We start from the raw sequence: 24,240 nt of genomic DNA on the forward strand, positions 1-24,240 counted from the left end.
ACTGAAGGCGGCGTGCCCTAGAGTCCGTGCTCCGCAGCAAGAGAGACAAAGGCAATGAGAAGCCTGTGCACCGCGCCAAGAGCAGCCCTGCTCACCACGACTAGCGAAAGCCCATGCAGCAATGAAGACCCAGCGCAGCCACAAATAAATAATTTTAGAAAAGAAAGAAAGAGTCTGAGCTTATGAATTCCCATCGCAGCTCCCAGAGCACTAAGGACCAGCGTCACGGACCTTCTGGGGCTCACCTCCCCACCCCCAGCCCCGGGATCTGAGAGTGGACGCCATGGGGAGGGACGCGCAGGAAGGAAGGGGCCGCAAGGAGCAGGAAGTACTCTGAACCAGGCGCGTCACCTAAGCTCCCTGTGTGACCCTCACAACTTTTCCATGAGGTAGATCAGATTTCCTTTATAAAACAGAAAGCAAAGACAGAAAGTGAAAAAAACAAGAACAAAAAACTTTCCTAAGGCCCTGATTTGAACTCACGTCTTCAAGAAAAGGCTTCCCTGTTCCTGCCAGTGGCTGTGTGGTGATCCTGCTGAAGAGCTCCCTCCCAGTCCTCCCACACACCCACAACTCCGCCCCTCGTGGGGCGATGCGGCGCAAAACACATTCTGAACCTAATGAGGCCCACGCTTGGGAGAGCGTGGAGCACACAGAGGTCCCAGCTCAGCAGATCCACGCTGGCCTGGGAGGGACCATCCCCACCCGGCAGACTTGGACGTAGTGACTCCTTCAAGAGCCAGAGATGTGAAAGCCACAGCATTTGTTCGCTCCTGGCTGCAGAACTTCCAGAACCCAAACACGCCAGCCTGAGCACACGTCACAGCTGCCTGTTGTGAAATTCCATATGTTTGAAAATTCATCAAGTCCCATTGGAGATGTTACTTTTCATGCCAATTTTATGCCACTTTTCAGTTATGAGCACACATGTAATCCCCGCTGATTAACTGGAAAGGCAAGCCGGCTGACAGCAGGAAGGTTATCAACTGTTCATCACAGCAAAAGGAGAGGAATGTGCAATGAGATCATTAAAAGTAGGAGGAAAACTTATTTGGAACCAGCATCTGATCATCGCTGAGTCCTCCTTGGAAAGAGAAGGTGCATTTAAACGTGACTGGAGACACAGGATGGAAATACTGAGAGGAAATGTGGACAGCATCACTGCCTGACCACTAACACAGGCCACCCACCATGAGCCAGAACCCTGAGGCCAGAGCCCTGAGCGCAGAGATGGTCGTGTAAATCCACATGAGAAAAACAAAGCTAGGAGGAGAGGTTTGACAAACACAGAAAATATCCATCACTCCCAACGTTCCTCTGACATGGTGTTCCCTCACCTATTTTTTGTACGTGCATTTCAGTTTACTAGTTTTTTGCCTAAACACTGTATTGCTTATTCTACTCACTAAAATAATGTTGAGACAATTTTTCAATCTAAGATTTTAGACATTCTACCTAATTTGTCCTTCTGACAAACTGTATATGACAACTAAATGTAACACGTGACACTGGGTGGCTCCTTTACTAAAAAAGACAATATTGGGACAACTGGAGAAACTCCAACGGGATCTGTGGACCAGATGATAGTGAGTGATGGATCGATGTTAATGTTGAAACACATGCTAAAGAATGCAGGGGTAGGAATTTCAAACTGGTAACCTACTCTCAGATGATTCAGGGTAGGGAAAGCTCTTACAACTCTCCTGTGAGTCTGGAACTACTTCAAAATAAAAAATAAATTTAAAAAGCAAGGCTAGGAGCTTCAAGCAAGGCAGGCCCTCAGTGAATCTGGCGCTGATGTGGAAGGCAGCACTGGGCAGTGGAGGCCCAGAGCCACTGTGTGAGGGGGCGCTGCATAGCAATCCACGCTCCAGGGGTTTCTGCTTCCAGCTCTGCAAGACAGGAGGCTGCACCCAACGATCCCCTGAAACCCAACGCGTTAAACCACACAAAACCAGAAAGACCAGCCCCCAGCGTTTAACAAGGCAAGTAACTTTGAGAGACTCATTGCCATGAAACTGTGGACCATGGTGACTTTGCTTCTGCCCTCAGAGCCACATGATCAGTGACACACATTCCAAGCAAGAGTCAGGCTCAGGTTTGGGGGCCCCTCAAGCCCCCAAGGTGGGCAACACCATGCCCTGACATCATCATCGGGAGGAAATACCTACTTCCCAAGGGCTCCTGGGCCTCTTAACAAAGGCTTCAAAATTCAGGTTTCCATGCTTGCTTTGTTTTTAGGAAACTGAACGCCGATTGTCTTGGGAGTCATTTTGAGGAGGGGGCCTCCTCACTTTGGGAAGAGGGCCTTTCCAGGTAAGCAGAAAGAATACTTTTCCTGAATGCTACACCTATTTTCATTGAGTCCCACACTGATGACACAGGGCCTTGTGAGACCAAGAGGATGAGCTACATTTTGGAAACCTGCTGACTTCCCTCCACGGCACTGACAGGCCACAGAACACAGCCCATGTGTTCCCGTCACAAAGCTCTGGGGTTGAGTGACTTGATCAAGGTTACACACCTACCAAGTAGCAAAGCCGGTTTAAATGCACATTTTTTTTAAACAGCTTTGTTCAGATATAATTCACCTACAATTTTAGAGGACAAATTTAGTAAGTTATGATACATGTTACACCCTTGAAACCACAAAAATCAAGATACTAAGCATATCCATCACCACTTAAAAGTCTCCTCATGTCTATGTGCAACCCCTTTCCCACCCCTCAACTACCCTCCCCTGTGTCATATCCCCAAGAGACCGCTGAACTCCTTTCTCTCACTACAGCTAAGAAAGTGCTGTGCAGAACTGTGTATATATGGATTCATAGAGTATACACTCTCCTTTGCTTGGCTTTCCCACTGGGCATGACCATGTTGAGATTCATTCATAATGTAGCACATAGCAATGGTTCCTTCCTTTTTAATGCTAAGCAGCACCCACCATCAGATGGATAACACCACAGTCCATGTATCAGTTCACCTGTCGATGGGACAATTAGTTTTTTTTTCATTCTGGGGCCAGTACAAGTAAACCTGCTCTGAAGACTTAGGCATGAGCCTTTATGTGAACACATATCTTCATTTCTTGAGTCTAAAAACAAATATATGAGAGAGAAATAGCTGTCGTGAAACTGCCACTGTTTTTCAAGATGGCTATAACATCTTATACCCAACAGGAGGTGAGGGCTCCATTCTTCCACTGTCTTGCCAACACGTGATATACAGTCTTTTAAACCACAGATATTCTGATAGGCATTTAATGGCCTCGAATTGTGATTTTAGTTTGCATTTCCCTAAGGTCTAATGAAAGGATAAACATCTTTTCAAGTGCTTGTCTGCCATCCACAGAACTTCTTTGGTGAAGTGTCTGTTCAAGTCTTTTGTCCCTTTTTTAACTGGGTTGTATGTTTTCTAATGGTTGAGTTTTGAGAGTCCTCTATATATTCTGGATACAAACCCTTTATCATATATGTGATATGCAAATATTTTCTCTCAGTATTTGGCTTGTCTTTTCATTCTCTAAGCAGTAAGTATATTTCAAAGAGCATAAGAGAACAAATTATTAATAAAATTTTGAAGTGCAATTAATAATTTGTTCTCTTGTGGATCATATCCAAGAAATCTTTGCCTAATCCAAGGTCATGAAGGTTGCTTCCTATATTTTCTTCTAGAAGCGTGATAGTTTTAAGTTTTATGTTTAGGTACATGATTCATCTTAACATTTATATACAGTGCAAACTTGGCTCAGGTTCACTTTTTTGAATATGGATATCTAATTATTTCAGCATTGTTTTTTGAAAAGACTATTTTCCCTGAGTTGCCTTTGCATGTCTGTCAAAAATCAGCTGTCTCTATTCTATTCCATTGACCTGTAGATCTTTCTTTATGCCAATACCACACTGTCTTGATATAGTAGTTACCTAATGTCTTAAAATCAGGTCATCTTAATTAACCTAATTAATCAGATAATTAATCAGCATTAATCCTCTAAGTTTGACTGTCTTTTTCAAAACAGTTTCTGCTCTTTTTGGTTCTTTGAATTTCCATGTGAATTTTGGAATCAGCTTTTCAATTTCTACAAAAAAAAAAAAAAGACCCTGCTGGAATTCTGATACGGACAGAGTAATGGGAAAAAGTAGATAATTAAACAGTTAATCCCACTAGGGGACTGTAGGGCTTCCCTGATGGCTCAGACAGTAAAGAATCTGCCTGCAATGCGGGAGACCTAGGTTCCATCCCTGGGTTGGTAAGATCTCCTGGAGAAGGGAACAGCTACCCACCCACTCCAGTATTCTTGCTTACAGAATTCCATGGACAGAGGAGCCTGGCAGGCTACAGTCTGTAGGGTCACAAAGAGTTGGACGCGACTGAGTGACTTTCACTTTTCAGGGGACTGTAAGTAAAGCAAAAAGTATGGGAGACCCCCGTAAGTTAACGATCACTCAAGAAAGCAGGTTTGCTTAACCACAAAACCAAGAAGGCTTGCTTAACAACAAAACCATGCAGCAGGAGCATGAGACACACCCTAAAACAATAAAACTACAACAATGGTGGCATGAGACCCACATCCTGCCCAGTAAGCTAATGATTCTTAGGACACACTCCTCTGCTTGCACCAAAAATAAAAATCTAAGAAAAAAGTGACATTATACTCAAACCTGAAATGATTTACAATTTTTAGCATATGTTACTACCTTTTTGCTCATTTCCACTGTGCCATGACAAGTCCCAGCTTGACCATGTAGCAACAAGAAAAACTCCCCTGCCCAACCTGGAGGAGGAGCTGATAAGGGAAGCAAGATATCTACTCAAGAATGAGGAAGAAGGTGGTCTTTCAACTCCTTCCCACTTCTGTGATTATAAAACCAGAGCCCACTAAGTTCTTGGCACATGGCACCCTCTTGCTGGCCCATCTGTAAGCCTCGCAAGCATCCTATTCTCATAAATCACTTCTTACCTACCACTCTGCCTCTCGCTGGATTCTTTCTGTGCTGAGACATCAAGGATCAGAGTTCCCTGAAGCCCCCTGAAATGCCACCAAATCATTTCAATCTGAGTGATACTGAGCTGAATTTATTAATACATATCATTCTGAGGAAAACCAGTATCTTAGCAATACTGAGTTTCCAGCCCATGAACATGGTGTGTCTCTCCATCTATTTAGCTCTTTTTAAATTTTTCTCAGCAGTATTTTGGGATTTCCAGTTTACAGGGCTCCTTACAAACTTTTGTCAGATTTATCCCTAAGTATTTCATATTTTGATGCTATATAAATTTGGTGCTTTTAAAATTTTTTTCAATTTCTGATGACTCACTGCTAGCACATTAAAAATGCAAATGATTTTTTGTATACTGATCTTGCAACCTGCAACTTTACTAGATCCACTTATCAGTTCTGGTAGCCTTTTCAAAGATTCCATCAGATTTTGTAATACACAAATGAGCATGTCTGTGAATAGACAAGTTTATTTCTTCCTTTTCAATGTGGATACCTTTATTTTATTTTTCCTTGCCTGAGTGCACTGGCTAGAACCTCTAGTACAATGATGAATAGAAATGATGAGAACAGACATTCCTGTCTTGCTCCTGAAATCAGGGGGAAAGTATTTAGTCTCTCACAACTAAGTATATTAGCTGTAATTTTACACAGATCCCCTTTATTGGGTTAAGGAGGTTCCCTTCCTTTCCTATTTATTTGTTGAGGGTTTTTTTTTTTAAATCAGAATAGATGTTAGATTTTTCAACTCTGCAGACAGTTGTTGATTCCTCTCTCCTGCTCTAAGCCCTGAGGTCCTATTTATCTTGCTTACACCCTGCTCAGGAGGATCTCATTGGTTTTCTGTAAGAGACTTCTGCTTCATCAAGCCAGGGTAGAATAACTGGATTTTGTCAAATGCTTCTTCTGCACCTACTGAGATGATCTTACAGTTTTGCTTTTTTAGTTTGCTAATACGGTGAATTACTATATTGACTGATTTTCAAATGCTTACCCCTTGCATTCTTGGTGTAAACCCTACTTGGTCATTTTATATCATCCTTTTTATATATTGCTGAATGAAACTGGCAAAAATTGTGTTTAGAATTTTAGCACCTGTAGGGATTTCCCTGGTGGTCTAGTAGTTAAGAATCCGCCTGCCAAGTTAGGGGACATGGGTTCGATCCCTGGTCTGGGAACTAAGATCCCACAAGCCTCGGGGCAACTAAGCCCGTGTGCCACAACTACTGAAGCCCACCTACCCTAGAGCCCATGCTCCGCAACAAGAGAAGCCACGGCAACGAGAAACCCACAGACCACAAGTAGCAAAAGCCCACACACAGCAACAAAGACCCAGTATGGCCAAAAATAAAATAGATAAAAAGAATTTTAGCATCTACATTCATGAGGGATTTTGGGTCTTTAGTTTTCTCTCCTTGCAGTATCTATCAGGTTTTAGTATCAGGATAATGCAACTCTTACAGAATGAGTTGGGAAGTGTTCTCTTCAATTTTCTGGAGGAGCTAAGGTAGAACTGGTATGACTTCTTCCCTGAATGTCTGGTAGAATGCACAAGGGAAGCCGTCTGGGCCTGGAACAGGCACCACTCCCAGCCCCATGTAAACATCCCACGCTGCTTCCCTGATGCCTTTTCTCCAGTGTTTCTTTCCTCAGCCTCAGGCAGCTCCCTTGCTGATCAGTTCCCAGCTCGACCCTTGACAGGGGTGGAGGGGTGCTCTACAGATCTCTACTCTTCTCTCCGTGCACCTCTCTTCTCCAGGACCCTGTCCTGCAAACCCTAGGTGCGTTCGTCTCCTGGACTCTCAGCTCCATCTCCTCAACTCAAGAGTCTGCCTGGCTCTGCCCGGCTCCCCCTGTGCCATGGCCTGAAGACGCTCTCACGGCAGTGAGTGGAGACAACTGTGGTGCTCACCCCCATTTTCTCTGTGGTGTCAGAAAGACCCTTGGTCACTGTCCCTGGTTACTAGTACACAGTCCCGAAAACACTTGGAATTTCCTGAGTGACAAGATGACCGGCAGGTCTTCTGTTCTAATGAGATGACTCTTGGCAGATCCCTAACTAACTTCAGGATGAGGGCCACCTGTAGAAAGACCAAGCCTTGATTTGATGCTTGGAACTTTCAGCCTCATCCCACAAATCTGGGGAACAGAGATTGAGCTAATCACCACCAGCCAAGGATTTCATCAATCACACCTATGTGATAAAACCTGCACTAGCTGTTGAGATCTGGAGAGCTTCTGTGACGCTGAACACATCAAGGCCCTAGGAGGGAGGAGCACCCAGAGAGGGCACGGCGGTTCCAAACCACCCCTGCCTGCCAGAGCCTGGCTTTGCATCTTATCTGTACAACTGCTCTTGAGTTGTATCCTTTACAATAAACTTAAAAAGCTTCCCCAATGGCGCAGTGGGTAAAGAATCCACCTGCAGTGCAGGAGACACAGGAGATGTGGGTTCAGTCTCTAGTTTGGGAGGATCCCCTGGAGGAGGAAATGGCAACCCACTCCAGTATTCCTGTCGGGAGGAGCCTAGTGGGCTATAGTACCTGGGGATGCAAACAGTCAGACAAATAATAAACCAGCAAAGGCAAGTAACATGTTTTCTTAAGTTTGAAGACCCATTCTACCAAAGTACTGAACCTAAGGAGGGCGTCATAAAAACCCTTGATTTACAGTCGGTCAGTCAGAATGGGTGGCCCAGGACTTGCAACTGGCACAGGAAGTAGGTGCAGTCTCAGGGGACTAAGTCCCTCCCTCCCTGGTGGGATCTGATACCTAACTCCAGGTGCATAATGTCAGAAGTGAATTGACTTCTTGGACACCCAGTTGGTATGCAGAGAACTGGGGAGGTAGTGTTGGAAAAAAACAACAACAACAAATATTTGGTGTCAAGATGGAAAAAACCCCCATTGCTCACCTCTCAAGAGATCACTGTCCTTCACTGACTAACATTTAGGGTTCCAAGTATTTTGTCCATTTTTCGACTGTTTCAGACAGGAAAAGTAAGAGAGTCCCTGCTGCTCTAACTTGGTCAAAAGGGGAAATCCTCCAGTACAAGTCTTCACCAGCACTCCACAGGCCTCCTGTACCTACGCCCATCAAGGGGGCTTACACTGGACTTGTCTGATTGTGTGTACATGACTCACAAAACCCAGAGCAAAGTTCATCTCTGTGTCATCGGCCCTTGCCCAGAGGCCCAGCCCACAAGGGGGTCTTAGAAGTGCTGCCGGATGGCCACATGCTTGCACACAGCCCTGGATCAAAATCAAAGGTGCTCCAGTGCCAGGAAAAGGCGAAGGCTTCATACCAGGATGTCAGAAAAAAAAGTACTAGCCAGGAGATGTGGGGAATTGGTCTTCCCCTAATGACAGTAACAGGGGAGCCCAAATTAGGAAGTGTTTTGATAAAAGGGATGAACGCTGAGGGAAACTGCAAGGAGAATAACTTGCAGTTTCAACGACTTCTTTGCTTCGTCCTTCTCTGAGGACCTGAACATTTTTCTAGTTGGTAAATGGGGAATTTCCTAGGAATCTCTTCAAATGATAGGAGATTAATAATATTGGTCTTCTAAGCTTTTACTTAACTTTCGATGATTTCTTTTCATCATCCCTTGGGGATATTAATCTCTCAAATAACACTGACACTTAAAAATAAGCTTTTCTCACTCTCTCTTTTTTTTTAAATGAAGGATGAGAGAAAACATCTACAGTTCTATCTTGACTTCCCTAGCCATAACCAGATCTTGATGCACAGCAACGGTCCACGAAATGTGAGGAATAAATCAATTCCTAGACACATTTTACAGGACTTTCCTAAATTAGGTCATGACAATTTTAAAGGTCAAACAAAGGCAAAAACACTTTCATTCTTAGTACTGAGGCATCATTCAGCTCCTTACAGTCAGCTCTGAAACTTCCCCATCAACAATAAAGCTCACTGTCAGGACTTAGATAAGAAACTAAAAGGGAGAAGGAACTGTCACGTAGGTAAGATTAAGAAAAACATGACTCTGCCTATCGCTGGAGGACACTGATGGCCAGGGTTAAAGTCCTGCTGCATTTTTTAAAGAGCAGAGAAGGTAGCTTGACAGGGGTAATATTCTATTTCTATAAAGGAAAAGTGAAAGTATGAGTCACTCAGTCATGTCTCCTTGCAATCCCATGAACAGTAGCTGGCCAGGCTCCCCTGTCCATGGGATTTTCCAGGCAAGAATATTGGAGAGGGTTGAGGCTCTCACCAAAGATCCCGATCCACCACAGTACAGGCCATCAGAGCAGATATATTTTCACCAGGAGGAAAGTCTCAAACACAGCAATAACTATGTCACTGTCTTGCTTCAAATCCTTCCAGAAGGTCTGCAATGTCCACAGAATTAAAAAACAAACAAACAAAAAAACCCATGACTATGGAGTACAATTATGGGCTCTTCATAACCTGTAAACCTACACACCACAAGAACGTGTGCTCTTCCCACACAGCGTATATTCTTGTCCAGAGCTCCCCAGGGTTCACACGTCAATGAAGTTTGCACACAAAGGATCAAGGAAAGTTTAAAGGGATTCCTCACTGAGGGCCCCTCCAAGCTTTTCACTTGTCGCTGTGCACCACCCAGCTCCCAGAACTTCCCACGAACACATCAGCGGACCAGCCACTTCAAACCCTGCCTCCTCTCTAAACGCCACCTCTTCTGTCCTCCTCCTGCACGTCGGGAAGGACACTGCTCTGTCCTCAGCGTCTACCCTCTTACTGCTCTGCCCCCCTCAGCTCCCGGGCACCTGGCTTCTGCCTCCGTCACACCACAGCCTGCAGTTCTCGAACGAGGCACCACTGTCCCCAGCGCCCCGCTCACACCTCACCCCCTCACCCTGGCTTAGCTCACTATTTCTTTTGAAAATTAAAAATACTGAAAGAGGGCCTTCCCCGGTGGTCCAGTGGTTAAGAATCCCCCTTACAATGCGGGGGGCGGGGGGGCCATGGGTTCGATCCCTGTTTGTGGAACTAAGATCCCAAAAGCCACAGAGCAACTACACCTGAATACTGCAACTACTGAGCTCACACACCATAACTAGAGAGTCTGCAATGAAAGATCCTATGTGACACAAGGAACCACCTTCATGCCGCAACTAAGGTCTGATACAGCCAAAAAAACTCACAAAACTACAGAAAGACAAAAACATACAATAAAAAAAACACTTATTCCTGTTAATCAGGACAACCACTACACTATCCTAATAATGCCATGTTTACTTCAAGTCTTTTTTTTTCCAAAGAACAAAATAAGACAATGAGGTGTCCATTGATTTCTAATGACAAAACGATCCCCCGCCTTCTCTCCCCAAAGACAAGCACCTCATAGCGCACCCCACATCCTTCGAGAGCCCACTTTCAGATTTTTACTCGCAGATGTACGCATTCACGAACAATAACGATTGTTATGTTTTACAAAACACTTAGCACAATGACATTGTACAATAGGTATAATTTACCAACTTTTTCACTCAATGAGATCTACCCACACTGACATTCAACTCAGTAAGATCTATGAATGTGGATTTCACTGATCTGTCCAAATGGATCCTCTTGCTTCTACTGAGACCTCCAGTTATTGAAACCAGGTCCTGTCTTTAAGTGCTCTGTGTGTGTTATCTTCGCTTCTCCCAACAACCCACTGAGAAGATACTCCCAATGCCCACAGCTGGGCCAAGTCTAAGGCTGTGCCTTCCACCACTGTTTGAAGGCGCCCTCTTGTCAACAGCCAACTGAGCACCTTCCACGCCAGCTGTTTAGTTTGTATCATATCTCTTAAGCCTTTGAGCCACCCAGGGTGCCAAGTACAAATAAACATCCTCATTTTAGAAGTGAAGAAACTCGGACTGGAGAAGGCGCTAGAGCTTTAGTGTGAACCACGACTATCCAGCCATCAGAGTCCAGGTTCTTAGCAACTGCGCTAAACGCCAGATTTACTTTAAAAAAAAAAAAAATCAAGAGTTGAAAATGAGAAAGATGGGCTGATGTGAGACAGCGAAAGACAGCCCAAGTCGGGAGTATCGGTAGACTGGGTACGTGGTATCGGTCCAACGTCACTAGTACCTGATCACACAGCAGCAGAGCAGCCTGGGAGCAGGGCAGGATACTCACAGTCATGGACCTTATAGCAGTGCTTCTGCAAGCGCTTGACATCGCACTCTTCCAGCACCCCGTGAGTCATCAGCAGCTGGAGGAACCGCCGGTGGACATCAGTCATGACGCCCATTCTCCTCGTGCTGCCCTGCATGGATGGAGGAACTAAAAAGGAAGCAGAGGAAATCCAGTCACGTCCGAGCACACCAGAAATGATGCTCCATGCTGTGCTCCAATTTACAAGTTTGTTACAGTTTCTAGAATCAGGTTCATCACGCTGATTAGTACAAAGATGAAAAGGACACAAGTCAGGGATGGGGCACATTAGTACTGTGCAGTGGTAAGAAGCTTGAGCTTCCCTGGTGGTAAAGAACCTGCCTGCCAATGCAGGAGACGTGGATTCAATCCCTGCATTGGGAAGATCCCCTGGAGGAGGAAATGCAACCCACTCTAGTGTTTTTGGCTGGGAAATCCCATGGTCAGAGGAGCCTCACAGGCGACAGTCCATAGGGTCACAAAAGAGTCAGACACAACTTAGCAACTAAACAACAACAACTGGTGACAAGAATGGACTCTGGAAGCAGCCAGAATGCCGGGGTTCACAGGTTGCTCCACCATAGAGGTGTGTGAAATAGGGACATGGACCCTCCACGCACTTCAGTTTCTGACCTGTTAAGTGAGAATGACAGAAACATCCTCCTTAGAATTACTATGAGGATTAAACGAACAAAGAACACAACAGCCTGTGACAACTATACATGGAGTATAACCTTTAAAAATTGTGAATCACTGTGTTGTACCCCTGAAACTTAAAATATTGCATAACAAATATACCTCAATTTAAAAAAATACATATAGGAGCTTGGTGTTAAGAGTCTAAAAAAGTTAGCTATTTTTATAAGTAGACAATTCCGGGGTCTGAAAGTTGGCTCAACCTCCCACCAGGTCTATGGCCTGGGATAAATTTAGCTGTAGCCCCATTTCTCACTATAAAATTAGAATAATGTTCACTGCTTAGAGAGCTGCAAGGAAACAATAAGAGCTGGTTTCCCTCTCCTCTCCCAAACCACTGATAAAACAACTGTCATGTGCTAGGACTGCAGGGTGTTTTGAAAATCTCCCTGCTCTCTACTAAAACGTTATCTTTCCACAAACCACAAAGATCAGAGCTGATAAAAGAAGCCTTGATTTAAAAAAAAGAACAAAAACACAAGTCTGATCTAAAAGCCTGCTCCTGCCACAGAGAGGTGGCGCAGTGCAGGGGTAAGACCTGGGGTTTAGAACGAGACAGAGGGCTCTGAGACCAGTGCTTGCCAGACTTGCCTGATCTTAAGAATCACCCAACTCATGTATTATAAATGCAGATCTCCAGGTCTTTTCTGGAAGTTCTGACTGCAGAGGGGCTTGGAATCCTAAGGTTTTAACATCCACTTCCCGTGACGCCATGATCTTATCAGAAAGTCGCTATTACCTTAGGGAAATATAACACAGAATAAACACAGGTTTACCTAATACGCTTAACCTCAGTCTTTTCATCTATAAAAAGATAATACTATCTTTAACACATACGATGCAGTTTAAATGAAATATGACTACCAAGGGTTTGCCAAGAACTAGCACCAGGAGATACGCAAAAAGGTTACTGTTCTTTCTAAAGGCATCATTGGCTGAGCCTCAGAACTAGGAAGATGCACTATCTCACGACCAGCCCCTCTGCCTGACTGCTAGCTATCCTCGAGTATATCTCACCAGCATCTCAATCTCAAACAATCCTAAACTGGACCCACCTTCGCCTTCCTCAACCCTTTTCCTCCCCACAGACCTCCTCCTTCTGGAATCACTGGTTCAGGTGTTACAGTCCACGCAGAGATACAGACACCACAGACCTGATCATCGAACTCTAATCCTCCTCTCCTCTGGGGTTGACTTAGCTCCAGCCAGTACTCAAGTCCTGCCAAGTGTATTTCCTATCATTAGAATAGGATATCTTCATTCATTCATTCTATTTTTAGGTACTATGTGTGCATGCTCAGTTGCTCAGCCATGTCTGACTCTTTGCGACCCCATGGACGGTAGCACATCAGGCTCCTCTGTCCACAAGATCTCCCAGTTAAGATACTAGAGTGGGTTACCATTTCCTACTCCAGGGGATCTTTCCAACCAGGGATCGAACCCACGTCTCCTGCATTGACAGGTGGATTCTTTACCACTGAGCCACCTGGGAAGTCTGTTTTAGTACTGAGTACACCCTTAATTGTCAGTGGTTGTTCCAGGGACAAGAACAGAATATTCTGTGGACTTTTATCCTAGAAACTACAGAAACTCAGGTTCTCCAAATTAAGGGTCTTTAAATAGATGATGCAGCCAGGCTGTTAAATCAGATCAAAAGCTTGCCAAATTGAATAATGAATAAAACCTAGCTATATGACATAGGAGTTACTTCTAAAACATAAAAATACCAAAAAATTTACAGTAAAAGGATAGGAAAATACATACTCTGTGAACTAACCAAATATTAATATGACACAAAATAGACTTCAGGGCAGAAATTATTACTAGAGATAAAGATGGTACCCATAAAATGATACAAAGGTTCAGTTCCAAAGAAGCTCTAACCATTTTAAATGCTTAAGCACCTAATAACAGAGCCTCCAAACAGTTAAGGCAAAAATAATCAGGCCTACAAAAATAAACATATAAATCCATAACTACAGTGGAAGATTTTAACATAGCCCTCTCAATCACTGATAAAGTGAATAAAAAGAATCTGTAAGTTTACAGAGAAGACTTTTAAAATGCAGCAAAAAGCTTAATCCAATGGACATGCATAAAACACTGCACCCCACAGCAACAGAATACAGAATCTTTAAGCATACTCAGAATAATTTTGCAAACTGCCACACATGGGCCAGAAATCAAGTCTCAGCAAACTGTAAAGGACTGGCCTCATTCAGAATATGTTCTCTGACAGCAATGCAATACAGGTGGAAACCCGAAATGAAAAGTAGAAAAGCTGTTTAGAATTTAAGAAACATACTCCTAAATAAGCCATTATTAAAGGGGAATTATTAATGGAAATTAGAAAATATTTTGAACTTAAAGTAACAAAATATTACACACAGAAACTGGTGGAAGGAAACTAAAACAGAAGAAAGAAATTAATAGCCTTAAATTTTTATATATATTTGAGGGGGGAGGGCATGGAAATTAGTGAGTTAGACATCCATATCAAGAAGCTATAAAAATAATAACAGCAAATTAAATACAAAGAAAGTTAAAGAATGAAAAAAAGACCAGAAATTAATGAAATAGAAAATAAGTACATATCTGAAAAGGTCAACAGAACTAAAATTATTCTCTGAAAAAAATAATTAAGTGACAAACCTCTGACAAGATTTTTCAGGAACAGAGAGAAAATTTACAAATAAATAACATTTGGAATGAAAAAGGGAAACCAAATGCAGACACAAATGTTTTAAAAAGATATTATGGACAAATTAAAATAATCTGAATTTTAAATATGTATAAAGTCATAGGAATTCATTCAAAACTAAAAATTATTTTAAAATGTAAACAATTTCATAACCATTATAGACATTTTATGGGAAATTTATCTTCCCACAAAGAAAACTTCAGGTCCCAATGGATTTATCAAGAAGTTCTACCAAGTATTCTAGAAACAAATAATTTCAAATGTTACACAGACTATCGCAGAGCCGGAAAAAGAGCAAGCTGTCCCCAAAGCATCTGATAAGGCTGACATAAGTTGGGCACGGAAACCTACCAAAGACGTCAAAAGAAAGTAAAATGAAAAGTTCGATATTTTTCGTGAACACAAATGCAGTAGGCCTAAGCAAAAACATTAACAAACTGAATCCAGCAACGCAAAAAGAATGATATGTTGTGATCAAGCAAGGGTTTAACACTGAAAGTCAATCAAATGGCATCTGTCAATAATATCTCAATAAAAATGGAGGGGTAAGGGGACAAAATCAATGTGAGCGACCTGGGTTGGGAAGATCCCCCAGAGAAGGAAATGGCAACCCATTCCAGTACTCCTGCCTGGGAAATTCAACAGAGAGAAAAGCCTGGAAGTATACAGTTCATGGGGTCACAAAAGAGCTGGACATGACCTAGCAACTAAACAACATCATCAACAATCACATTAATATAATAAAAGAGAAAAAGCACACAATCATCCTAATAGATGCAAAAAAATAGCTGATAAAATTCAACATCCATTCATATAAAAACTCTTTAGACTTGGCATAGAAGGAAACTTCCTTTACTAAATGACATCTACAAAAACCACAGCACACAGAAGACTTAAGGATGAAAAGTTAAAAGCAGTCACTTTAAAATTCAAATTGATCCAATGTAACTGAATCAAAACAATTCCAATCAAAATCCTAACAGGCTTGGGATGCATGACTGTGTGTGATTTGGCAAGATGGTTCTATCTATATGGAAAAATGTAAACATAAAACAGCAAAGACATTCCTGGAGGACTTGTCATAGCAGGTACCAAGACTTAATATACAGCTAGAGTAATGAATAAAGTGTGATAATAAAGTTGTGATAATAGCACAGAAATGGACAAACAAGGCCAATGGAATAGAACAGACAACTAAGGAATAGAAAAAGGTACATACATGGATACTTGGCATGCTGCAGAAATGGAACTCCAGAGCAAAGCACTTTTCAATGAGAGGTGCCAAGACAGCCCATTATACATACATGAGCAAAATAAAAATAAAATTAGACCCTTATTTCACAATATCCACAGAAATCAATTCTTGAGGGTTAAGGTCATTAAGACAGGAACACTATAAAACTTTGAGACAACAACACAGGAGTTTATCTTTAGGACCCACAAGTAGGGAAGGACTTCTCTAAAAGATATTAAAAAAACAAACCATACAATAACACTGATAAATTGACTTTGTTAAAATTAAGAACTTTAAAAAAATAAATAAATAAATAAAATTAAGAACTTTGCTCACTAAAAACAGAAAGCAAGGGAGACAGACAGAAACAGAAGACAAGCTCAAACTGGAAGATATCTGGAACACATTTAAACCACAAAAGATCCATAATGAGATTTAAAAAAAAAAAAAAAACTCTTACAAATCAGTAAGAGGAAGACAGCTGAAAGAGAAAAATGAACATGGAAAATTTTATGAAGAGAAGGCACAAGTGACTAATAAATTAAGGTAAGAAATGCTCAATCTCTCAACAGGCAAATGAGTGTTAAAACCATAGTGATTAATGTCTTATCCAGCACCAGATAGGCATACATTCTTAAGAATGGCTGAGGCTGAAACTTGCATCAACTGCTGGTAGAGTATAAGCCCTTATAATTACTTCAGATGCTTATTTGATAACACCAGCAAATCTGATATCCCCACAAATCCACTCTTAGGTATATGCCTTACAGAAACTTTCACATTTACCTCAGGAAGTACGTTTAAGGTAAAAGTAGCATGCTGTAACAGCAAAAATCTGGCAACAGTTTAAGTACCAGTCAACTCAAGAATATCTACATAAAGGCATTTATAAACATACCATGGAATTCAAAGCAGCAATGAAGTAGAGCTACTCATGGCAATATGGATACATCTCTTAAACATAACATTATGTGCAAAAATCAAGTCACACAAAATATATATTTGGATCTCATTTATATAAAATCCAAAAACTAGCAAAACCATATATTGTATTCATGAGCGATAATATTAAAAACTACAAAGAAGAACAAGGGAATGGTAACACAATATTCAAGGCAGTGGTTATCTTTGGGGAAGGAAGAAAAGAAATCAATGCAGGCTTTGAGAAAATGATAATGTCCTATTTCTTAACCTGGTGGTGGATGGTCATTGTACTTTTGTTCTTCAAACTTCTATCACATACTTTACAGTTGTGTGTTACTATCTTAAAAAAAGAAAATGATATAAGTATGTTAAGGAACAGCCAAAATTAATGCTAAGAAGGAAGAGGTACAGAACGGTATACAGTGCTATAATCTGGGGGAAAAGCAGGGCAGAAGTGAGGGTGAAAAATATATATAGGTTTGTTTGTGCATAGAAGTCAGTTGACTCTATGAAGGGGGCAGGGGTTAACCATGGATATGTATTACCTACCCAAATAATTTATAAATAGAAAAGTTTGTGAAATAAGAAAATCTCAAACATAACCATCTGTGCCACATGCCAGACACAGTGTAAATGCTTCATGTGCACAGTCTCATTTCATCCTTGTCAGAACCTTATAAAGAAAGCATGACTGATCCTATTTAACTGATGAGGAACCTGAGGCTGAGAGGGAAGAAGGCAACAGAATTAGTAATGGAGACAGGGAGTGACCATACAAAAGCAGGGTTAGGAACTGTGACACCCTCGGTTCAAATACTCAAGAAATATGAGAGAACAATAAAATTACCATCCAGGTCCCTTCTCTGCAATTCTCAAATCGAACACCTTCTCAAAACCAAATCTTTTAGGTTTGAAAACCTGATCTAACCTAAGGTGAGATTATTTAGGGTTGTTGTTTACCTCCTTGGTGTAAATATGCACATATTTAGCTGTGAAAAAAGTATCTGATTACAAGACACTGCTGAAGATATGACAGGACATACAATGTATGCACATTACCTTTGGAAAATTCTAGAAATTCGGGATTCTGAACACATCTAGCCTCAGGGCTTTGAAATAAGGAGCTGCGCACTTGTACAAACTAAAAAGTTCTGTACCCAAAATAGTGGGGAAGCACAGAGGCTGTCAAGACTGAAAGTGTGGTCAGTGGAAGGCCGTATTTTACTTATTCAGATTAGTCAATTTTGTATTTCGCTTTTACAATTAATATTCTGATTTAAAGTATTTCTTCACCTAATATTACGACTTTAAAACGTCTGTGTGCGTGTAAGGGACTAGCTTCCAGCCTGCCTAGCTCTGCTGCCCCTCTCGGGGCCTCAGTTTCCCCACCAGGAACTGAGAAACCTCAGGCCCCCGGACCCCGGGGACACACTGTGGCACAGCACGGGACCGACCCCGGGGCCTGACCCGCACCTGCTTCCTGCCCCTCGCCTTTCGAGGCGGCCGCTTTCTGTTCCCTTCAGCCTCCCGCCGCAACGCGCGGATTACCCACCACAGCGCCCAAGCGTAGTCCACACAGACGACGACGAAGGCAGAAAAGAGGGTTCGGCCCCTCCTTCTAGGCGGGGCGAACGCGGATGTGGCGCTTCCATTGGTTGCCATCTCAGATCCATCCCTCCCATCGGGTGACGCACTTCCGTTCTGCAGCCCGCGCCGTTGCCATGGTGCCGCGGGATCTGTCGATAAAGTCTCGAGTTAGCGTGTCCTACGCGAGTCTCTGTACCTTGTGGGAAAGGGCTTCCTCTTCTCGTCCTCCGCCTCCCACCTCGCGGTGGCACCCCGCGGCCCAAGAAGAGGAAGAACAAGAGTGCTGTGCGCCCTACTCAGTAGGTTCGATTCCATGGGCACAACTTAATGCTCTGTCCTGAGGCAGTTTCCCCAACTGTAGAACTGATAGTGTTTGCCTCATGGTCAAGAACGTGGCCTCTGTTGTCAAATAACCTAATCTAGAATCCTGGCTTTGCCACGTACTGGTTGCCGGATCTTGGGCAAATTACTGGGCTGCACTGAGCCTCAGTTTCTTATTCTGTCAAGTGGGGATAATAATAGTATCAATGAAACTGTGTGTTTGTGAGGTTTAAAAGCGATAATGGCGCATGGAAGTGTTTAAATGTTAACTACTGTCTTACCTGGGGATTGTTGTGAGAGGTAAATGACGTTATTAACAGAGGTGAAAGGACTGTTTTTCATCTCCTGGGCACTCATATTTACAAATATTTGTATTCCTGTCCCTGGTCTGAGTGCTGGTCGTGCAGTCTAGCAGGGGCAACAGGTAACTAATTACAGACCAGTAGAAAGTCCAAGTGTCTATCCCTGTGATGATAGCTTCAAGTCCCTACTTGAGGGGTGTCCACTCCTGTGATCTTGGACAACTTCTCAGTTTCTCTGGACTTCAGTTCCCTCATCTACAGGGGGGAGGAAAGCAGTAGAGTATAGTGATTAAAAGTTTGAGCTTCAGAGCTGGGCCATCTGGATTTGAAACCTGCTTAAAATCTCTGAGACCCAGGGCAGAGTACTGAAGCTCTCTGCCTCAGTTTGCTCCTTCTATAAAACAGGATAATAATAGCACTTTGTTGATAGGGTTGTTGTGAAGACTGAATGAGTTAATACACGCAAACCGAGCCAGTCCATCGCCGCCGTCGCCGCCGTCGCCGCCGCCATGGCTCAATACAAGGGTGCCGCCAGCGAGGCGGGCCGCGCCATGCACCTCATGAAGAAACGGGAGAAGCAGCGCGAGCAGATGGAGCAGATGAAGCAGAGGATTGCTGAGGAGAACATAATGAAGTCCAACATTGACAAGAAGTTCTCTGCTCACTACGACGCCGTGGAGGCCGAGCTCAAGTCCAGCACTGTGGGTCTTGTGACCCTGAACGACATGAAGGCTAAGCAGGAGGCGCTGGTGAAGGAGCGGGAGAAGCAACTCGCCAAGAAGGAGCAGTCGAAGGAGCTGCAGCTGAAGCTGGAGAAGCTGCGAGAAAAGGAGCGCAAGAAGGAGGCCAAGCGGAAGATCTCCAGCTTGTCCTTCACCCTGGAGGAAGAAGAGGAGGCAGGCGAGGAGGAGGAGGAGGTGGCTGTGGACGAGGAGGAGCTGGAAAGGGAAGAGATCACCACAAAGAAGAGGAAAATGGGGAAGAACCCAGATGTGGACACAAGTTTCTTGCCTGACCGAGACCGGGAGGAGGAGGAGAATCGGCTCCGGGAGGAGCTACGGCAAGAGTGGGAAGCCAAGCAAGAGAAGATTAAGAGTGAGGAGATTGAGATCACCTTCAGCTACTGGGATGGCTCTGGGCACCGGCGCTCAGTCAAGATGAAGAAGGGCAACACGATGCAGCAGTTCCTGCAGAAGGCACTTGAGATCCTGCGCAAAGACTTCAGCGAACTCAGATCGGCAGGCGTCGAGCAGCTCATGTACATCAAGGAGGACTTAATCATACCTCACCACCACAGCTTCTACGACTTCATCGTCACCAAGGCTCGAGGGAAAAGTGGGCCCCTCTTCAGTTTTGACGTTCATGATGATGTGCGGCTGCTCAGTGACGCCACTGTGGAGAAGGATGAGTCGCATGCCGGCAAGGTGGTGCTGCGGAGCTGGTACGAGAAAAACAAGCACATCTTCCCCGCCAGCCGCTGGGAGCCCTACGACCCAGAGAAGAAGTGGGACAAGTACACGATCCGATGATGTGGCGGCAGTGTGGCCCCGGCTCCCTGCGGTCCCCTCCTCTGGTCCCCAGGACTCCGGGTGCCCGGCTCCCTCCCTGCTCTTAAGATGGGATCGGACCTGCTCAGCCCCTGCCCTGGCGCTGTTGTTTCTTGCCTCTTTCTTTCATGACACTTGGAGCACCCGATGTGTATTTTGTCTAAAAGCTTTTTTTGATCGAGCTAAAATTCACTTAAAATGAAATTCACCGTTGTGATCATGTCAAAGTACACCACACAGGGGTATTGCGTACATTCACGGTGTTGTGAATCACTCCTGAAAGAGACCCCATGTCCATTAGCAGCCAGCCCCTCACACCTATTAGTCTATTTCCTGTCTGTTTAGATTTGCTTATTCTGGAAGTTTCTATAAACAAAATTATACAGTAAAAAAAAAAAAAAAAATGCATGCAAACCACTTACAAGAATGTCTGGCACAGAGTAAGCCCTCAGTAAATGTGAACTTCCATTACTAATAGAGCATCCCTTATAAATCGCCTTGGGGCAGTCGAATAAGAAAAGAACAACCCTAATGAGACCATCCATGCTTTATTTACTCTGCAAAGTTTTTGGCAAAGTTTCAGCTCATCATCCATATTTAAAGTAGAAGCATTTCAGTTAAACCTCTGGGGTATCTGACAGCTCTTGAAAAGTGGGGCAGTGTAGGGACAATCAGCCTGCACTTTCCCATGGCAGTGTTTGTTCAGAGCTTGGTAGAGACTACACCGCTTTGTAATGAGTCGTGTGTTTCCTGGTGTGTGGAGAAATAAAAACTGAGGACCAGGAGTAGAAAATGCTGGGGACATTTCAAGGTCAAAGGGCCAAGAAAGGAGGTAGAAAGAGATTCAAGACAATGGTGTCGGGGCAAATAGGTAGGAGAGAGTTTTGAGAAGTAGGGCATGGTCAATATCATCAGCATTCTGGAGAGATCAAAAAAGAAGTGACACTGATTTAGAATCAGAGGGCCAATAAGAGCCCATAGAGGGGGAGAAAGCTAGTTGGCCTCCAAGAGAAGTGGATGCACGGAAGCTAAAGTGGGGGTTGCTGACTACTTTTAGGAAAGATGGTTTAGGAAGAGGAGATGTAGGAGCAGAGGGAATAAAATAGAACAAAAACAGGGGAGACAGGACACAGGAGAGGATGGAGTCAAGGACATAGAGAGGATTACTTTTACCCTAGACAGGAAGAGAGACACTCTGAAACAGGAAGAAAGGAGGTGAAATGACTTGATGAAGACTCACCCCTGATATTTTCTATTTTCTCCAAAAACTAGCAAACTCATTCTGCTGAATAAAGGAGCTGGTGAAATGCGAGGGGACGTGAATGGAGTCAAAGGGTTTGCTGAAGGGAATGCAGAAGTGAAGTTTCAGCTAAGGTTGAAAAGATAAATGTGTACAGAGGACTGATCCTTCCTGCAGTCTCCCATCCCCATGTCAGGAGCCTCAGAACAGAAGCTCGGTGTGGATTCATCCTGGGGTGGGTCTTGGTTGGGCCTACACAAACTGACTGTAGAAGGCAAAGGAACTGGAGGGCATTGTGGGAGGGCCTGTGAAGTGATCCACGTGGTGGGCAGGCAGAGGGAGGGAAGAGGGAAAGGGCTGAGAAATTGACATGGAGGGTGCCATAACCAGAGGTCTCATGAGGCAGGCTGGGTTCAGGAGAAGCAAGTAGAGAGTAAGGATTAGAGTTGATAAGGGAGTGACCACCCCCCACTGGGTGACCTTCCTGCCTCAGTGTGACTCCACCCGCAGAAGACAGTCCATTTTCTAGTTGGCTCAATGAATATGTTAGGACCTTTGCAGTGCCAGACTTTGGACTGTCTGCTACAAGACAAGCGTTTCTTTTGAAAGTTGACCTTCAAAGGTATGAGTCCCGTGTCCGTAAATATGTTGTACCAAAGGGACACGACTCAAGGTTTGGCTAACGAGGAAGCTGGGGGCAAAATCACAGGCTGGGGCAGTAGGTCTTTAACCTGAGGACCATAGAAGCTATTGGAGAGGAAGTGATGAGGTCAGGTTTGTATTTTAGACAAAGAACGTTGGCACATCTGTTCTTTTCAGACATAGGTGAAACGTTTGACTATGCAGTGGCCACAAAGGAAGCCTCAATAAATTCCAAAGAATCTACAGACTGTATTCACAAACCACAACGAAGTAAAATTAAAAATCAACAACAAAAAGAGAGCCAAAAAGAAACCCATTCGATTCACAGAATATACCTTAAATTAGTAACTGAAGTTACTTCTGAGGAGGGAGCCAGGAAGACAAAATGATTTGGTTTTTATCATGTGCATCTATTACTTAAAATAAAATTGAAAATCATCAGCGTACATTTGAGTTTTATTTCTTAAGCTTATTTGTTTTATTTCTTATTATATATCTTTTTTACTTTAAAAGATTTTATAATACATCTTAAAAAGAACATACATTTGGAAGCGGAAAAATACACATGGCTTGAAAACCAATACAGAAATTAAAAAATATTTAGAAATAAATGACAATAAAAGCCTGAAATAAAACTTGTGAGGTCTAACTAGGACAATTAGAGGGGGTATTTATAGCCTTAAGGGTACTTATTACAAAGCAAGAAAACAAAATTTAAGTGTTCCGTTTAAGAGGTAGAAAAATAAAAACTGAAGAGACAATAAGAGGAAAGAAACTTTTAAAAAGCAAAGAAAGAAGAGTAAAATGAAAAAAGGAAATGAAGTTGACTATGGAAACCAAAAACTCGTGTTCTGTTAAAGACGAAATAGACAATCTCCTTGTAAGACTGATCAAGAAAATCACACACATAGGCAGTATTATAAATGGCAAAGGGGACAAACCAGACAGAGTAAAAATGTTAGAAAACATCAGAGTATACAATGAACAGCTTTATATCAATATATTTGAAAACCTAGATAAAAAGGGTAATTTTTGACAAAAATACAAATTACAAAACTTGGTCCAAAAAGAATAAAATTAGACCAACAATCATCAATGCAACTAAAAAAGTGGGATAGAAGATTGACTCCAACTGCCAAAATGCCTACACCAAGGTAATTTTACTGGAATGATACGTACACACACAAAAAATTGCGAAAAGCAGAAAACAAACAAGAACTGTACAATGCAAACTGCAGTGAAATGTGAACAGGATCAAGTAGTCTATCCAACACATTCCGTGAGGCTAGTCTAATCTTGATACCAAAATGAGAACAGCAGAATAAAAAAAAAATGTCAGTTCCATATATAATACAAATATAGATGCAAACACTGAGTCTTGCAGTGTATCTTCCAGAAGAGGAAATTCAAATGGCTGCAGAGTGTGTAGAAAGATATTCAACCTTACTATTACTTGGAAATAAAAGCAAAGAGATACCGATTTTCCCCCATTAAGAATGACAAAATGTTGCCAAGGGTGAGAGGAGACTGGTATTCCAGTACATATATGGTGGAGTTGTAAACATTACAGCTGCTCTGGAGAGCAGTTTGGTGTTACTGAAATTGAAAAAGCTCATCTAGCAACTCCACTTCCAGGAAATTAAGTGGAGAAAAACTCCCTTGTGCACTTGTAGAGGGCTGCTGCCACAGTGTTGGCAACAGAGGAAAAAATGAAAATATCTTTAACAGGGAAATGAAAATGCAAAATATTCATGTACAATAGGCAATCGTGTAACATTAAAAGGGATGGATTAACTCACAAGTATTTCCATGGATGAATCTCAGAAGCATAGAATGGAGTGAGGTTAAAAAAAAAAAAAAAAGCAAGATACAAAAATAATGCAGCAGAATTACC

General features: G+C 42.9%; 2 protein-coding genes across 4 annotated transcripts in view; one reads left to right on the top strand and one right to left on the bottom strand.

Moving 5' to 3' along the window:
* NSMCE1 (NSE1 homolog, SMC5-SMC6 complex component) overlaps positions 1-18,398 on the bottom strand; it is a 35,431-nt gene extending 17,033 nt beyond the window's left edge. The window contains exons 1-2 of one of the 3 annotated variants that reach the window (XM_043914558.1): positions 18,260-18,398; positions 11,135-11,281 (exon numbers count right to left, since the gene is read on the bottom strand). In XM_043914558.1, coding sequence (XP_043770493.1) covers positions 11,135-11,281; positions 18,260-18,389 — 277 coding nt within the window. In that variant the 5' untranslated portion in view covers positions 18,390-18,398. Of the gene's footprint in view, positions 1-11,134; positions 11,282-12,439; positions 12,459-18,180 lie in introns of those variants that run through there. The other 2 variants (XM_043914559.1, XM_043914560.1) reach the window with 2 other exon arrangements.
* Positions 18,399-18,423: 25 nt separating this feature from the next.
* Positions 18,424-22,779, top strand: LOC122701538 (protein FAM50A-like). The gene is made up of 2 exons (XM_043914557.1): positions 18,424-18,593; positions 19,348-22,779. The coding sequence occupies exon 2, from the start codon at positions 19,427-19,429 to the stop codon at positions 20,444-20,446; it is 1,020 nt and encodes a 339-aa protein (XP_043770492.1). The 5' UTR covers positions 18,424-18,593; positions 19,348-19,426; the 3' UTR covers positions 20,447-22,779.
* The last annotated feature ends 1,461 nt before the right edge of the window (positions 22,780-24,240 follow it).

This window comes from Cervus elaphus, chromosome 10, assembly GCF_910594005.1.
Source record: "Cervus elaphus chromosome 10, mCerEla1.1, whole genome shotgun sequence".
Lineage (NCBI taxonomy): Eukaryota > Metazoa > Chordata > Mammalia > Artiodactyla > Cervidae > Cervus > Cervus elaphus.

Coding starts and splice junctions, on each gene's coding strand:
- LOC122701538 (XM_043914557.1), top strand. CDS start 19,427: ATGGCTCAATACAAGGGTGCCGCCAGCGAGGCGGGCCGCGCCATGCAC.